The sequence below is a fragment of the Bos mutus genome, chromosome 16 (assembly GCF_027580195.1).
Source record: "Bos mutus isolate GX-2022 chromosome 16, NWIPB_WYAK_1.1, whole genome shotgun sequence".
Taxonomy (NCBI): Eukaryota; Metazoa; Chordata; class Mammalia; order Artiodactyla; family Bovidae; genus Bos; species Bos mutus.
This window is the reverse complement of record NC_091632.1, coordinates 39,050,226-39,067,273: the sequence shown is the minus strand read 5'-3', so window position 1 is coordinate 39,067,273 and position 17,048 is coordinate 39,050,226. Positions and strand designations below refer to the sequence as shown.

Below are 17,048 nucleotides of genomic sequence, written 5' to 3'. Positions count from 1 at the left end.
GATGACTCATATATCCTTTAATGTCCTTTGTAGTAAGATGGTGAGCTCATGAGTGAATGGGTCTCCTGAGTTCTGTGAGCCTCTGCAGCAAATTAATCAAACCCAAGGAGGAGTTTGGTGTAAACTGTGTCTGTAACTGGTCGGTCAGTAACACACATGACAGCCTGGACTTGGGATTGGTGTGGGAAGGTTGGGGGTGGGGTCTGATGCTGTCTCCAGGTTGTTGTTTTTCAGTCGCTCAGTTGTGTCCGACTGTTTGCAACCCCATGGACTACAGCACTCCAGGCTTCCCCATGCTTCACTGTCTCCTGGGGTTTGCTCAAACTCATGTCCATTGAGTCAGGGATGCCATCCAACCATCTTATCCTCTGTTGCTCCCTTTTCCTCCTACCCTCAATCTTTCCCAGCATCAGGGTCTTTTCAAATGAGTCAGTTCTTAACTGGTGGCCAGAATTTTGGAGCTTCAGCTTCAGCATCAGTCCTTCCAATGACTATCCAGGATTGATTTACTTTAGGATTGACTGATTTGATCTCCTTTCAGTCCAGGGAACTCTCAAGAGTCTTCTCTAACACCACAGTTCAAAAGCATCAATTCTTTGGTGGTCAGCTTTCTTTATTGTTCAACTTTCACATCCATACATGACTACTGGAAAAGCCACAACTTTGACTAGATGGACTTCTGTCAGCAAAGTGTTATCTCTGCTTTTTAATATGCTGGGTAGGTTTGTCATAGCTTTTCTTCCAATGACCAAGCATCTTTGAATTTCATGGCTGCAGTCCCTGTCCACAGTGATTTTGGAGCCCAGGAAAAGAAAATCTGCCACTGTTTCCATTGTTTCCCTGTCTATTTGCAATGAAGTGATGGGATTGGATGCCATGATCTTCATTTTTTGAATGTTGAGTTTTATCAGCGTTTTCACTCTCCTCTTTCATCCTCATCAAGAGGCTTCTTAGTTCCTCTTCGTTTTCTGCCACTAGAGTGGTGTCGTCTGCATATCTGAGGTTGTTATTTCTTCCTTCAATCTTTATTCCAGCTTGTGATTCATCTAGCCTGGCATTTCACATGTTGTACTCTGCATAGAAGTTAAATAAGCAAGTGACAATATACAGCCTTGATGTACTCCTTTCTCAGTTTCGAACCACTCCATTGTTCTATGTCCCATTCCAACTGTTGCTTCTTGACCTGCGTACTGGTTTCTGACCTGTGTCCAGGCAGAGAGTCAGAATCAAGTTGACTTGTAAGACACCCAGCTGGGGTCAGAGAACTGCTTGGTGGTGGGCATAACACCCCCACCCCAACCCTATCCCCATGTCATAATTGGTGACCAGAACTTCAGGCTTGTGTTTGGCACTCAGACTTTTTTTTGCCTTTTTTATTTTTTATTTTTTGTTTGGCTGGGAAAATAATTTTGTTTGGAGGAGGGTGGCAGGGGTCCAGCTTCAGAACTCCTGCACTTGCTTCTTGGTGCCTCTGGCCCTGGTGACCTTGAGCATGTGGGTGTTCACGGTCCAGCTCAGTAGCCATACTTACCACCATGACAGTGTTGCTGCTTGGGCATCACTCTGTGGACACTGACCCCTGAAGCAGGGGGACAGGAACTCTTAACAACTAAATGGCTTTTGGTGCCCTGTGGTGTCTAAGGAGACCAGATCCTATTTGATTGTCATTCTGTGCTTCCTATAATGACAGGCTGGTCCCATCTTGTCATAACAGCGGGGCTCTTAGCCAGCGAGGAGCTGTTCTAAGTGGCCTATGTCATCTGAGAAGTAGTAGGAACAGTCTTCCCTCTCGATTTGTGGGATCTTAGTTCCCTGACCAGGGATTGAACCTTTGCCCTTGGCAGTGAGAGTGAAAAAGTGAGTGTGTTAATCAGTCAGTTGTGTCCAACTCTTTGTGTTTAGCCCGCCATGGACTGTAGCCCACCAGGCTCCTCTGTCCATGGAATTCTCCAGGCAAGAATACTGGAGTGGGTTGCCATTCCCTTCTCCAGGGGATCTTCCTGACCCAGGAGACCCTGGGTCTCTTGCACTGCAGGCAGAATTTTTACAATCTGAGCCACCAGAGTCCTAATTGCTGGACAGCCAAGGAATTCCTAGTGGGAATAGTCTTATCTCAGCCATAGCAGTGATAATTTTGTGGACTTGATTTTGCTTGTAATTGTTCCCATGTACCTACTAAGTTTTTTGTTGTTATTCAGTTGCTCAGTCATAATCGACTTTTTGCAACCTCATGGACTGCAGCACACTAGGCTTCCTTGTCCTTCACCATCTCCTGAAGTTTGCTCATATTCATGTTCATTGAGTCGATAATGCCATCCAACCATTTCATTCTCTGTCACTCCCTTTTCCTCCTACCTTCAGTCTTTCAAAGGGTCAGGGTCTTGTCTAATAAGTCAGCTCTTTGCATCAGGTGGCCAAAATATTGGAGCTTCAGCTTCAGCATCAGTTCTTCCAATGAATATTTAGGGTTGATTTCCTTTAGGATTGACTGGTTTGATCTTGCTGTGCAAGGGACTCTCAAGAGTGTTCTCCAGCACCACAGTTTGAAAGTATCAGTTCTTTGGTGCTCAGCCTTCTTTTTACTTTTGTTTTTAGATAGTTAATGTGGAAGAGAGTGAATTTAATTGCTAATTTTGTAAGAGGTCTCTGCATTCTTCTGCCGTTCCCACACCACGTTGTGTCCCCTCAGGGTTTAGTGGGAGTTCCTGCCACTCTGCATCCTCGCCAGTGTCTGGTGTTGTCACATCGGGGTCTTGGCTGGTAGTGTGAGTGGTAGCTTGTCATTTGAGTTTGCGATTCCCTGGTGACCTGTGACACCGGCATCTTTCTCATGTGCTTATTTGCTATCTGTGTGTCTTCATTTATGAGGCGTCCCTTCAGATCTTCTGCTCATTTTCATGCTGGGTTGTTGGTTATTGGATACAAGTCCTTTATCAGACACGTGATTTATAAATATTTTCTGCCAGTTGGTGGATCGTCACTGTTCTGCTATCAGTGCCTCTGTTGGTTGTGTTCTCTGGCCAGCCCAGGAGCCAGAAGCCAGTGTACCTGGCTTCTCCTAGGTCCTGGAAGTCCTTGTAGGGTGTCACAGCTTCAGGGAACTCTCAGCTCTCCCTGGACCCTCCAGGTTACAGGTGAGGAATCAGAGCCCAGAGGGGCAGTGGCTGACTTAGGGGCACGTGGCTGGTGTGGCAGAGCCATGGCTTGAACCCTGACTGCGTCTCCTGGGCCAGCTTGCCCTTGGAATTTCCACACTGGCTTTCTGGGGGGGGGGGCCATCTGTTTACATGGTCTCCAGGTGATGTCCGGCAGGATGGGCTGTTCGATGCTCAGGATATTGGGCAGGGCTGGGGTTCTAAAGGCTAAGAGGGTTGCCCTTGTTTTGTCCTCAGCCCCTGCACGGTCTACTCCAGCTTCCGCACCCCCCAGACCTCCAGGACAGTGTGTTTGGAGGGCATCCTCCTCTATTCTCAAGGATGTCTGGGAGCCCCTTCCACAGTGAGACTGGGTGTCACCGTATGGACCACTGGCTGTATTCTGCCTGACTCTGGGGAAGCCCTCAGAGCCTGCTGAGCTGCTCTTGAAGGCTTCACTGTGGATCCCATGGGCTGAGAGGGCTGTGATTGCTGCCTGGTGGTGCGTAGCATGCTGGCCTGGTAGGGCTCTTAGTGAGGCTGTACCTGGAGCTCCAGGGCAGCCTGGCTGCCTCCTTCCTGCTTGTGGTACTGAAGCTGGTGGCTGAGACACTCTTGGAAATGAACTGAGTGTCAGTAAACTCTCGTAGATTCAGTGACTGAGAAGAACCCCCAGGTGTTTGCCACCACCACGTGATTCTTCACACAGCAGCTGTCGGGGTGGATGGGTGGGGTATTTATTTATTTCATTATTGACATATAATTTATGTAACTGTACACATTTAAAGTGAGTGGCTTGATCCATTTGGGCATATGTAAACACTTGAAAAATCATCACCATAATCAAGGTCATGAGCACAGCCATCATTTTAAGAGTTTCTTCTCATCTCCTGATAATCCCGCCCTCCTTCCTAGGCAGCCACTGACTCACTGTCCCTGTAGATTAGTTTGCATCTTCTAGAATGTTAAAGAGGAAAGTGAAAGAGGAGAGTGAAAAAGCTGGCTTAAAACTCAACATTCGAAAATGAAGATCATGGCCTCCGGTCCCATTACTTCATGGAAAATAGATGGGGAAACAATGGAAACAGTGACAGACTTTGTTTTTTGGGGCTCCAAAATCACTGCAGATGGTGACTGCAGCCATGAAATTAAGAGACACTTGCTCCTTGGAAGAAAAAGTATGACAAGCCTACACAGCATATTAAAAAGCAGAGATATTACTTTGCCAACAAAGGTCTGTCTAGTCAAAGCTGTGGTTTTTCCAGTTGTCATGTATGGATGTGAGAGTTGGACCATAAAGAAAGCTGAGTGCTGAAGAATTGATGCTTTTGAACTGTGGTGTTGGAGAAGACTTTTGAGAGTCCCTTGGACTGCAAGGAGATCAAACCAGTCTATCCTAAAGGAAATCAGTCCTGAATAGTCATTGGAAGACTGATGCTGAAGCTGAAGTTCCACCTTATAGGAAGAACTGACTCATTTGAAAAGATGCTGATGCTGGGAAAGATTGAAGTTGGGAGGAGAAGGGGACGACAGAGGATGGGATAGTGCGATGGCATCACTGACTTGATGGGCATGAGTTTGAGCAAGCTCTGGAAGTTGGTGATGGACAGGGAAGCCTGGCGTGCTGCAGTCCATGCGGTCGCAAGAAGTTGGACATGACTGAGCAACTGAACTGAATCGAGAGTGTTGTAGAAGTGGGGCCATGCAGTCAGAGCTTTTTTCTGTCTGCCCTGTCCTCTTTCACTTGGTGTGATCATTTTGAGATTCCCCCACGTTGCTGTAAGGACCAGCATTCATTCCTTTTATTGCCAAGTAGCATTCTCTTGCACGGGTGGATGGACCTTGGTCTGTCCGTTGGTTCATCTGTGGATGGACATTTGAGTTGTGTCCAGCTGTGGGCTGTTACAGGAAATGCTGCCACGAGCAGTGGTGTGCAGGCCTCTGAGGGGACATACTCAGGGGACAACATTGGATGGGATGGTAGGTGTAGGTTTAACTGTTTAAGAAACTGCCAGACTGTCTCCCCAGGTGGTTGTGCATTTCGTGTTTGTTTGCTGTTCGTTTCCAGCAGCGCCTGGGAGTCCCGGTTTCTCCACAGCCTTACCAGCACTTGGTACAGTCGGGCTTTTCAGTTTTAGCCATGCTGAGGTGTGAGAGGATCCCACGGCGGTGTTAGTCTGCAGTTTCCTAACGTCTAACACCGTCAAGAGTCATTTCACATTTGTGTTTGTCACCTACGTATCTTGTTTAGCCAAGTGTCTGCTCAGTTCTTTTGCCCATTTAAAAATATTGCAGCTTTGGTTTTCTCACCGTTAGGAGTTCTTTATGTCCCCAGAGTATATCTCTGCCCCTCCCAGCTTTCTCTGCCCTTGGAGGTGGGCTTCCGTGGGAGGAAAGTGAGCGTTAGTCGCTCCGTCGTTTCTGACTCTGTGAGACCTCATGGACTGTAGCCCTCCAGGTTCCTCTGTTCACGGGGTTTTCCAGGTAAGAATACTGGAGTGGGTTGCCACTCCCTTCTCCAGGGGATCTTCCCCACTGAGGGATCGAACCTGGGTCTCTCACATCGCGGGCAGATTCTACTATCTGAGCCTCCAGGGAAGCCATGGGAGGAAACTGGCCTCCAGTTCTAGGAAAAGCTATTCAGCCCTCTGCTCACCTTCTCTCCTGGGTGCCTACCATCAGTTGGGCCAGTTGATTCTCTGAGCTCCAGGACCTTGTCTGTCACTTCCTGCCTTTCTCCTTGGTGACTCGGGTGTAGCCCCTACTCCCTGGGCAGGTGTGGGGCAGATGGAAGGAAGCATGCTGCCTTCTCCACCTTCTTCAGTTTCCAGATGGCCTTGAGAGCTGAAGGACATAGTGGTTATTTCCCCACAAACTGCACCCCAGACACAACCTCGTGGGTGTTTTCACTCCCTACCTCCCTTCCCCAGCCCCTGGCAACTAACTGCCAGTCTACCGTCTGTGTGTCTCTAGGATTTGCCTGTTCTGGGTGTTCTATATCAGTGGACTCATATACTAAATGGTCTTTTGCATGACTGGCTTCTTTCACTCAGCATAATGTTTTCAGAGTTCATCCACGTTTTAGTGTTGTTGAGGCAAATAACTAATAAACAGTGTATAACAGGAATAGGAAAGAGTTTGATGTGAGCCAAACTCAGGACTGTAGCCCAGAGGATTTGCTCTGACGATCTGCTCTGGAGAAACAGGATTTTCAGCACAGTTTTCTGTCTTGTCAGTACAGAGAACATCAGTTGACTTGATGTTCCCTCCGGTTTCAGAAAACCAGATCCCCACGTACCCAGGACATCAGTGTGGCCTTGGCATCTGGGAAGGGAATCTGACTGTTGAAGGAGTAATGAGCATTGGCGTCCCAGGGAGGAGGTGTTTAATCCTTATTTTTTCTTTATTTATCTGGCTTCTCCAGGTCTCAGCTGCAGCCAGCGGGATCTTCCATCTTCAGCTGCAGCATTGGAGCTATTTGTTGTCGCATGTGCCATCTAGTTCCCCGACCAGGGATCAAACCCAGACCCCTGGAATTGAGAGCTCAGAGTCTTAGCCACTGGACCACCAGGGAAGTCCCCAGGCTTTATTTTGAACATGAACACTCTTCTGGTTAGTGCACCCTTTCCTTTAGTAATTAAAGCAGACGCACAGTGTTTGTCTGCTAGACCACAAGCAGGCTATTTTAGTTAGCATCGAATCAAGGTAACTCATTTATAGCCAGAATGACTTCCCCAGACCTCAACACATGAACATTCCTTTTATCAGTGTGTATCAGTACTGCATTCCTTTTTATGGTCAAATAATGGTCCATGTATGGATCTGAGAGTTGGACTGTGAAGAAGGCTGAGCGCTGAAGAATTGATGCTTTTGAACTGTGGTGTTGGAGAAGACTCTTGAGAGTCCCTTGGACTGCAAGGAGATCCAACCAGTCCATTCTGAAGGAGATCAGCCCTGGGTGTTCTTTGGAAGGAATGATGCTAAAGCTGAAACTCCAGTACTTTGGCCACCTCATGGGAAGAGTTGACTCATTGGAAAAGACTCTGATGCTGGGAGGGATTGGGGGCAAGAGGAGAAGGGGACAATAGAGGATGAGATGGCTGGATGGCATCACCAACTCGATGGACATGAATTTGGGTGAACTCCGGGAGTTGGTGATGGACAGGGAGGCCTGGCGTGCTGCGATTCATGGGGTCGCTCAGTCGGACACGACTGAGTGACTGAACTGAACTGAATGGTCCATTGGGTTGACGGACCATATGTTATTTATCTGATGATGGATACCTGGGTTTCCACCTTTCAGTTATTATGAATAATGTTGCTATGAACCTTTCCAGACATCTAGTTTTGTCATTTTAAATGGTTCTTGGTTAGTTTAATAGAAAGGAAATAGCAACTTATGGTTGTTCAGCTTCAAAATTGTTTACTCATATAGCTAAAGTGGCATCAGATGGTTCTGTTTGTGGAAAGGTCTGCTCATGGCTGGAGTCCAGTGGCGGTGGAGGCCTAGTTCAGCCTCCCTGACAGGACTGAGCTGTGGGAGGGGTCTTAGACAGTTAATTTTGCATCATTTCTTACAGGTTTTCTCCCCTCCCTGAATTCTGTTTTTCTCTAATTAAAAATAAAAAAAATCTAAGTTCCACTGGGTTTAGCTTGTATCTCTCTCCAGGTTTTAAGCAGTTGATGCTGCATATCATTTAGTGGCTCATTCTCCAAACGTGAAACATGTCTTCCCTCCAGTGATGCTTCATTTCAGTCTTAACTTCTGTGGTTTGTCTAAAAGCACTTCTCTAGATAGCCTTGTCCCAGTTGTGGATTTCAGTCCATTTTCCCATGTCTTATGGTCCTGTGCTTGGCATCGCATGCCATGTGAATCCTCACCATGCCGTTGGTAGATGTATCATTCAGAAAGTTCTTCAGGTACAGGTTGATATCAGGATTCTCCATTTGCTCCATTGAGGACTGTTGCATCTTTAAGCCAGTCTTGTAATGAACTTAGAACCTGGTGGGGCAAATGGTGCCGCTTCTCTTGTTGGTGTGGGGTCATTATCATCACCTGGTTGGTGTATAGGGGAGGTGGGGAGGGCAGTTGTTGACCTTCACAGAGCCCTGCAGGCTGCCTCCCCACACCCGGCCTTCCTTCCCAGATCGGTACCCCTGGTGTTTTCTGGTTCTGACTATTGGTGGCCTGCCGCCCTTCCTCCCTTCCTCCCGAGTAGAAGCTGGGGCTTGAACCAGCTAACTTCCAACATCTCTTTCTACTCCAATTTCTTACGATTTTACAGGAGTTTCAAAAGTCAAGTTCAGTTCAATTCAGTCACTCAGTCGTGTCCGACTGAGCGACCCCATGAATCGCAGCACGCCAGGCCTCCCTGTCCATCACCAACTCCCGGAGTTCACCCAGACTCACGTCCATCGAGTCAGTGATGCCATCCTGCCATCTCATCCTCTGTCATCCCCTTCTCCTCCTGCCCCCAATCCCTCCCAGCATCAGAGTCTTTTCCAATGAGTCAACTCTTCGCATGAAGTGCCCAAAGTACTGGAGTTTCAGCTTTAGCATCATTCCTTCCAAAGAACACCCAGGACTGATCTCCTTCAGAATGGACTGGTTGGATCTCCTTGCAGTCCAAGGGACTCTCAAGAGTCTTCTCCAACACCACTGTTCAAAAGCATCAATTCTTCAGTGCTCAGCCTTCTTCACAGTCCAACTCTCACATCCATACATGACCACTGGAAAAACCATAGCCTTGACTAGATGGACCTTTGTTGGCAAAGTAATGTCTCTGCTTTTCAATATGCCATCTAGGTTGGTCATAACTTTCCTTCCAAGGAGTAAGTGTCTTTTAATTTCATGATTGCAGTCACCATCTGCAGTGATTTTGGAGCCCCTAAAAATAAAGTCAGCCACTGTAGCCCATTCTTGTTTTAAAGATACGCAATCCTTTAGAATCTTTGACATGATTAAACATCCTGTATTGGATGTTATCTGCTATTTCCGTTATTGCTTTAGTTTTTCCTGGGACTATATGTATTCAGTCTGTTGTTTCTCTTTTTTACCTATGTTTCCTCTTAGCTTTTTGAGATTTTAGTATGTTCCCAATTATAACTAACAGCCCAGATGTAGCAACATGTTACATTCAGGTGTTTTTAAATCACAGGTTAATATGTTTTTTAATCCCACAGTGAATTCTGAGCCTTATTGTGAAGGTAAGAGAAAAGGTAGAAGGGTATACCCACATCCACACCTGGGTGTTCTTTTTGCTTTGGCTCCATCCCTTCATTCTTTCTAGAGTTATTTCTCCACTGATCTCCAGTAGCATATTGGGTACCTACTGACCTGGGGAGTTCCTCTTTCAGTATCCTATCATTTTGCCTTTTCATACTGTTCATGGGGCTCTCAAGGCAAGAATACTGAAGTGGTTTGCCATTTCCTTCTCCAGTGGACCGCATTTTGTTAGATCTCTCCCCATGACCCGCCCATCTTGGGTTGCCCCACAAGCATGGCTTAGTTTCATTGAGTTAGACAAGGCTGTGGTCCTAGTGTGATTAGATTTAGTTTTCTATGAGTATGGTTTCAGTGTGTCTGCCCTCTGATGCCCTCTTGCAACACCTACCGTCTTACTTGGGTTTCTCTTACCTTGGGCGTGGAGTATCTCTTGACGGCTGCTCCAGCAAAGCGCAGCCTCTGCTCCTTACCTTGGACGAGGGGTATCTCCTCACCGCCGCCCTTCCTGACCTTCAACGTGGGATAGCTCCTCTAGGCCCTCCTGTGCCTGCGCAGCCACGGCTCCTTGGGCGTGGGGTTGGTCCTCCTGGCCACCGCCCCTGGCCTTGGGCATGGGCGCGTGGGGTAGCTCCTCCTGGAGCCGCCCCTGACCTCGGACGTGGGGTAGCTCCTCTCTGCCACGCTTAGTGCGCCGGTCGCAGCCGCCTGCGCTTAGTCAAGGAGGAAAAAAAAAAAGTCAAGGAGGGAGTCCCTTGGCCACCCAGTGGTTAGGACACAGCACTTTCACTACCGAGGGTCTAGGTTCAACCCCTAGTTGGGGAACTAAGATTCTTCAAACCTGATGACACAACCAAAAAACTTAAAACACAAAAATTTGAACAAAAGAAGCTCAGGGAACCTGCAGTATTTGGAGTGTTGGGATGGGCTTCTGGGCACCGCCCCTTATCTGGGGAGGGGGGTGCCCGCCACGTGGAGAGGGATGCCACGGTTGCTTAGGGAGGCAGCGATGCTCCTACGCAGGACTGGCTGAGTCCAAAGGGCACCGCTGCAGGCCAGGGAGCCCTCTCTAAGCCCCATCTGGTTGTGGCTTCAGGAGGGACCGTGGGGCTGCGGACGCCATGCTCTTGCTCCGGCGAGCTGTACCCCTCTCAGCCTTCCGGAGGCGCACTGACCAGGCCCGACTCAGGGAGAAGGCCAGGCTGTGAGTTGGGAGCCATGGGGAAACTGTGGGGCAGCTGGCGTGGGGGTGTCTGGGGGACCCTGGCCCGAGCACCAGGGCAGGTGGGACTGGCAGGTCTCGGCATGTGGCTCCAGAGGCCAGGGCTGGAGTGGACATCTGGGGCCTTGGGGCCTTCTTTCCAACCTGAGGTTGAGAGAGGGACTAGAACAGACCGAGCGTGTGGGGCTCCCAGAACCTCTGAGGTGGTTCGTGTCCTGAGCGGCCTGTGGCCCAGGGGAGGGAAAGTGGGGAGGGCCAGAGGAGGGGGTCCCAGCTAACCTGAGGGGACCAGGGCCCTGGGTAGGTGGAGTTGGGATGACGTCTGTCCACTCTGCATCCCCCAGGTCAGCTCAGCGTCTGCCACACACGCCCAGTGTGGGACCTGGCGGTGAGCAGGTTGGCCCGGCCTTGCCAGACAGGACCTGTTTCAGGGGTTGCGGGCAGATCTTGATGTGCCGTTGTAGCAGCCACAGGGCTAGGGGAGGTCTGCGGTCCTGGCCGGGACCTGTCAGGCTGTATGGGTGGGGAGGCTCATGGGAGAAGTTTTGTCCCAGACTCAGCCCTGACTCCGCTCCAGGCAGATGCTGTGGGTGTGGTGGGCAGGCCCCTCACCTGCCTGCCAGGTCCAGGCTCCGGGCATCCTGATGGCCCCGCTGAGGGTAGCCTTGCCACTTCCTCCCGGGCTGGGTGCCTGCCTCCCTGTGGAACCGGGGGCTGTGGTGCTGGTCAGGCTGGGATGTTCTTAATCAGTTTGGAATGTTCTTTCTCTTTTTTGCATAAAGATGGGGCCACTAGTGCCTTTAGTGAGAATCCATCCATATATTAGGAAGGCCCCCGGGAAGGAGCCAGGGGCACTTGGCCTCTGACAGGGGGTCTCTGTGGGCCCAAGTGGCAGGCTGCCTTTACCAAGCCCCATCAGGGCCGTGTCCTGACTTGACCTCTTAACAACAAAGTCTGTGCAAGTTAGCTGGACAGGTGCCTGGGAGCCCAGCCAGGATGACAGTTTTTAGGAAGGATGCCCTTGAGTGGGTGGGTTCATTCATTCATGCCGCCCATCATGGTGCCTGGGTGACCATGGCTCTGCAGGGATGGCTTTGGGTCTGGGTGACACTCAGGACATGTCCAGCCTCCTCTCCCCTGGCTGCTGCTTCGCCTCAGCACCAGGACCTCTCTGCCAGCTGGTCCTCTTCCCCCAGACCTAGTGGGGGGAGACAGTAGAAGCCAGTGCACCTGAGCGGGGGGAGGAAGGTCTGTGTGGTGGGGGCAGCAGGTCGGCCAGGAGAGGGCTGAACAGCCATCTGCCTCCCTGCCAGGGTTCAACAGCCCCTACCACTCAGGGTGGGCTTGAGGGACAGGTTTCAGATGCCGTCTCCTCTGCATCTGATGGGACCTCTCCCTCTGTCTCACTTACTCTGGCTCTTGACACCTCCCCCCACCCCACCACCACTTCTGTCTGAGTGTCAGGAAGCTTTGGGTCCAGGCCTGGGGCTTGGCCTTTGTCCCCAGCGCTGACTCAGGAGGGCACCTGTGCCTTCTAGATCTCAGGGCAACAGCAGCAGGAGGGCTAGAAGGTTTCCTTCTCCACTGTTGTTATATACAAGATGAGGTTTCTATGACAACTGGGTTTTGGTAGGGTTCTCAGACTGATGAAATGGCCCCTTCCTGGTTAGATTGGGCAGCCCAGGAAGCCAGGGTGCTTCCTGCCAGGCCAAGGGGTTGGGACCGTCCTTGCAGTGGGAGAGGGCGGGTGAGTCGGCTGCAGCTGCCCTCCTCTCCTCTCTCTGGACCTGGGATGTCCCAGCCCACATGGCTTCCCAGCTGAGCAGGTACTAACCACCGGTTGTGGGACCCCTGCCCCATGTGGGGACCCCTGTGGCAGATGGGGGCAGGTGGTAGGGGGACTTGGCCTCTGTGTGCGACAGACTGGCTGGCTTCAGGCAGCCCGGGGCACCCAGGCCTGGCCCAGGTCTTGCTGACCTTGGAGGTTAAGTGGTTAACTGAAGCCGGGACGGGGACTCTGGCCTCTGAGTATCCACATGGGCTCCTGGTGGGGTCATATCATGGGTGCCTGGGGGAGTTGGCAGTGAGGCTTGGCACTCACCCACCTGGTGCTCACCCACCTGGCTCCAGGGCCCAAGTTGGGACGCTTGCTCCTCTTTGCCTTCTTGCCCAGCTTCTTCTCTTTCTCCTGCCAGCAGATTTCTGCAGTTGGGCCAGGTGCTGCTCACCTTCCTGTCTGCTCAGCTCAGGGTGCTCTGGGTTTTTGGGATCAGTGGGGCTGGGTGGGCCACCTGCCCTGGTTCATTCTCGTGTCCTGCTTTGGGGCCTGGCAGGGTCCCAGGGCCTCTTTGGCGGCCCAGGTGTTTCTCCCCCCTTGCCTCCTCTGGGGTCTTTGGGGGTTGAAGGAGCTTTGCTGGAACCTTCTTAGGCAGCAAATTGGATAGGACAAGCAGTGCCAAACAGCCTTCCGTTGAGCAGAGTCCCCCCAACATAGGAAGATGGGGTGTTCATATGTGCCTGACTCTGGCCTTCAGGGCCCCATGGTAGAGGCTGCCAGGTGTGAACCAGCCCACGTGCCCCCAACCCATGTGGTTCTCCTGGCAGGTGCATGCCCTCAGATGAGCCTGGAGCTCCTTTCTTACCAGCAGTGGCAGTCCCCGCCCCGCCAGCCTCCTCCCTGGCCCGCCTTCGGACTCTCGTTCAGATCCTGCTTTATGGGTTCCCCCGCCGCTGGCACCTTCTCAACTGCCACCTGCAGCTCCAAGGCGGGGGTGGCACTCTGTCCAAAAGTCACTGTCCTGACCCGCCTCTGCTTCTCTGGGTTGAGCCTCATTCAGAAGGGACGGGTCTGGGGAGCTTCTGGCACAATCCGTGAGGTGTGCTTAGAGCTGGCTGCCCTGTGGGAACCCACCTGGACCCTGGCAGCAAGCCCAGTGGTTCTGCCCATGTTTGAGTGCTGGTGGAAACCCCACAGAGGAGTTCACGTGTCCTTAGCTGGACTTGGCACTGCCACCTTCTCCTTCAGACAGTTCTGCTTTCACCGTTGGGTAAAGGAAACAGCCCCCTTGCCTCGCCTCCCCCAGTTCCTGTGGAACTCACGTGGAAGTGTTCCATTTTAGCACTGACATTTTCCTGTCAGAGTTGGAGATGTTGGCCTCATGCTAGGGGGCTGTGGGTAGGGTGAGCAGGGAGCAGTCATCAGTGGAGCTGCCACCAAGGCTGCTGGGGGGCCTGGCCTGGGCTGGCTGGACTGGGGAGCAGGACCTGAGCTTGGCTGCAGGCCATGGGGTCTCAGCCCAGCCGCTCCCTGCTGCCTTCTGGGAGTGGTGCTCAGGCCACTCAGGCAGGGGCCTCAGGCCACATGCTGTCTGGGTTTTTTGGCGTCACTGTAACACATGACCACACCTGGGTGGCTTAAAACCCAGAAATGCATATGTTTCACATCTGGAGGCTGCAAGCCCCATACCGGGGTCGGCAGGGCCACGCTCCCTCTGAAGGCTCTAGGGGGAAGGGCCTTTCTTTGCTTGTCCAGCATCCCGGCTGCAGGCAGTGCCTGTGTGTCTTGTCAAAGCGTCACCTCAGTCTCTACCTCCGTGTCGTGTGGCCTTTTCCCCTGGTGTGTCCAGATTTCCATCTTCTAAGGATACCAGTCATGGGAACATGGCCCTGGTAATAACCTCATCTTAACTTGACCATATTTGCAAACACCTTGGTTCCAAATCAGATCACGGTCACAGGTTCCAGGGTCAGGGCTTCAGCTGATCTGAATTGTGTCAGGGGACACAGTTCAACCCCGTCCAGAGGCTCCAGGTTGGGTGGGGCCTGGCCCAGCCTCCGGGGACCCGGAGGAGCAGAGGGACAGGCCTGCCCTCAGAACACGCAGACGTGTGGGGAGCAGGGTGGCTCCTCCGGCCTCCCCATTGTCCCTTGCCTGCTGTCTGTTCCTGGAATGGCCTCTCCTACTCTGTTCCCCTGCCTTTCTCCCGCCCACAGGAACCAGCAGAGATGGTAGCCTTGCTGTGGTGAGTTCAGAGAAGGCTTTGCTGAGCACCTTTGTTTCAGCTGTGTTTTGAATAAATTTTAAAGACTGTGGATTTATTAATATTTGACATGGTTGACATGGTTTTGTGGGGCTTGCGGGATCTTTGTTCCCCGACCTAGGATCGAACCCACGCTCCCTGCATTGGGAGCAGAGTTTTAACAGCTGGACCACCAGGGAAGTCCTTTGACATGGTTTTAAATTCAGAAAGCACAGAGGCGTCACTGTGACCTTCCTCCAATCGCTGGTTCCCCTCTCAGGGGCAGTGGAAGCTTCTGGTTTCCCGGGCCTCCCACCAAGGGTGGTCTCCACTGGCCTGCAGATATGGTCACCCGTCTCCCATCATTCTGAGCCTTTTCTCATCTAACAGGGCTTCTCCGAGACCCTTCCTCCCTCTTGCTCGAGGCTGTGCACTCTGTGTTGTGTGGGTGTAACTTAATCTAACGAGCCCCTTATTGGTGGATTTAGGGCACGGCCAGCTTTTGCACATAAAACAGCTTTTCAGTGAGTAACCTTGAACACGCTTGGTTTGGTCATGTGTGGAAACATCTCTAGGTTGAATTCCTCTTGGTGGGACGTCTGGCTTAGAGCAGCCCATATATCTGGAGTTTGGGTGGATGATGATAAAGCTGGGTTGCCCTCCGGAATTTTGTGTCTACTTAGGCTCCCCATTCGTCCATGAGTCGCCTTTCTTCATGGAGCAGAGGTGGCATGTTGCCGGGACAGGCTGGTGCAGGTGTTGCTGGGACAGGCTGGTGCAGGTGAGGTGGAGGGAAGATCCAGGTGGGCCCAGCCAGCAGCACTGGCCTGGGCAGGTGCAGCCTAGAGCCCCGAGAGGCAGTGGGAGATAGGCGAGGAAAGTTCCAGATCCCTGAGGGCTTCAGAGGCCTCGCTAGGGAGTTGAATCTTTTCTTTTTTTTTCTGGTTGCCCCATCCCCCCATGGGGGATCTTAGTTCCCTGACCAGGGATCAAACCCATGCCCCCTGCAGTGGAAGTGTGGGGTCTCAACCGCTGGACTGCCAGGGAAGTCCCAGGAGTTGAATTTTTCTCCTGTAGCAGGGGCCCTGGAGGGTCTGGCAGGGCCGTGGACTCCTGCTTAAGAAGAGTGACTCTTGGGGCATCAGGGTAAATGGTGGGCTTCGGCAGGGAGGCAAGACGTAGGCAGAGAAGCCCCTCCATCCGCAGCCCCTGGGTGACTCCTCGCACACCAGCCCCGACTGAGGGTCTCCCAAGGCCACCCTGCCCCCAGGACAGGTCCAGGCTCTGTCCCAGTCCCAGGCCCGTGTGACAAGCTCTTGGCTCCATTCTCCAGCTCGCCCTTCACCCATATTCTCTCCCCCCAGGGGTCACTGGCCGGCTTTGGGGGACCACTGTCTTTTTCTGTACCTGCCGAGCTCTCCCGTCTCTGGGGTCTTCTTCTGAGATACCACCTCTCCTTGGAGCATCCGTCGTGCCCCACCCTCTGTCCCTGGCTCATCTGCTCCCTCTCCCGGAGTTGACCCAGGTGTCACTTCCTCTGAAGTTCTCCTGGTGCCCGGGTAGGGGGCGGCTGCACCATCTGAAAGTGACTCTGTAACCCCGGTGTGTGTGGCTTCCTTCCTGCTCTTGTCATCAGCTTAGTGTTTGCTTCAGAGGTTAGCAGGGAGGAGGCGGTGTCTGCTTTGGTTCCGTGGGCCCATCCCTGGCCAGCTCATCCTGTGGTTTGGAGCAGGAGTGGCTGGAATGGAGGGGGAGGGGTGGTGAGTAACAGGGTGGTGACATTCCAGATGCCACTGCTGGGAGGGCAGGGAGAGAGGAAGATGGTGGAGAGGATCTTGGGGTGCGTAGGCCTGGTCACAGGAGGCAGTGTCCCTGCCACTGGCCAGCTGAGAAGACGTTGGGGATGGGGGTCACAGGAAGGGCTCCCTGGGCCAACTGTCCACTTTTCCCTGGAGCTTCTGGGGTTCAAGGACTGAGAGAGTTGCAGGTTGGCATGGGCAGAGGGGCAGAGAGAGGTGGGAAAGAGAATGGGGCACACAGAGTCCCCCCAGGATGGGGTCAGGCCCACCACCTGCTCTGCCCTCACAGAGCTGGCCTGCGTGGAGGCCATTTCAACAGTCAGGTGCTGCCAGTCAAATTCCAAGAGATTTCACATTAAACTCTGGATTGCCGGCTTCTCTAGAAAACTCAGTTCTTTGGTATCCTCAACTCAAACCCCTGCACGGATGCAGCTGGCCAGCTGTGAGGGCCAATACCACCCAATACCACCCCTTCACCTCCCTGACCAGAGACCAGTGGGCAGTGCCATGTGGCATCGTGTGTGCTCCACTGGGCTGTCTTTGCTTCTTTTCTGATAGAAAAGAGGAAAGCGAAACACTTTCCATATCTGTCTCTTTGCTAAAAATGGGAAAGCCGGAGCTCCACCGAGAGGCTGCACGTTCCCCTGGCTG

General features: G+C 52.2%; 1 protein-coding gene across 4 annotated transcripts in view; it reads left to right on the top strand.

The window, feature by feature from the left end:
• ACOT7 (acyl-CoA thioesterase 7) overlaps nt 1-17,048 on the top strand; it is a 108,131-nt gene that overhangs the window by 28,607 nt on the left and 62,476 nt on the right. Inside the window, exon 1 of one of the 4 annotated variants that reach the window (XM_005892667.2) lies at nt 12,322-12,405. The exons of the other annotated variants lie outside the window; for them this stretch is intronic. Coding sequence (XP_005892729.1) covers nt 12,386-12,405 — 20 coding nt within the window. The 5' untranslated portion in view covers nt 12,322-12,385. Of the gene's footprint in view, nt 1-12,321; nt 12,406-17,048 lie in introns of those variants that run through there. 4 annotated transcript variants of the gene reach the window in all.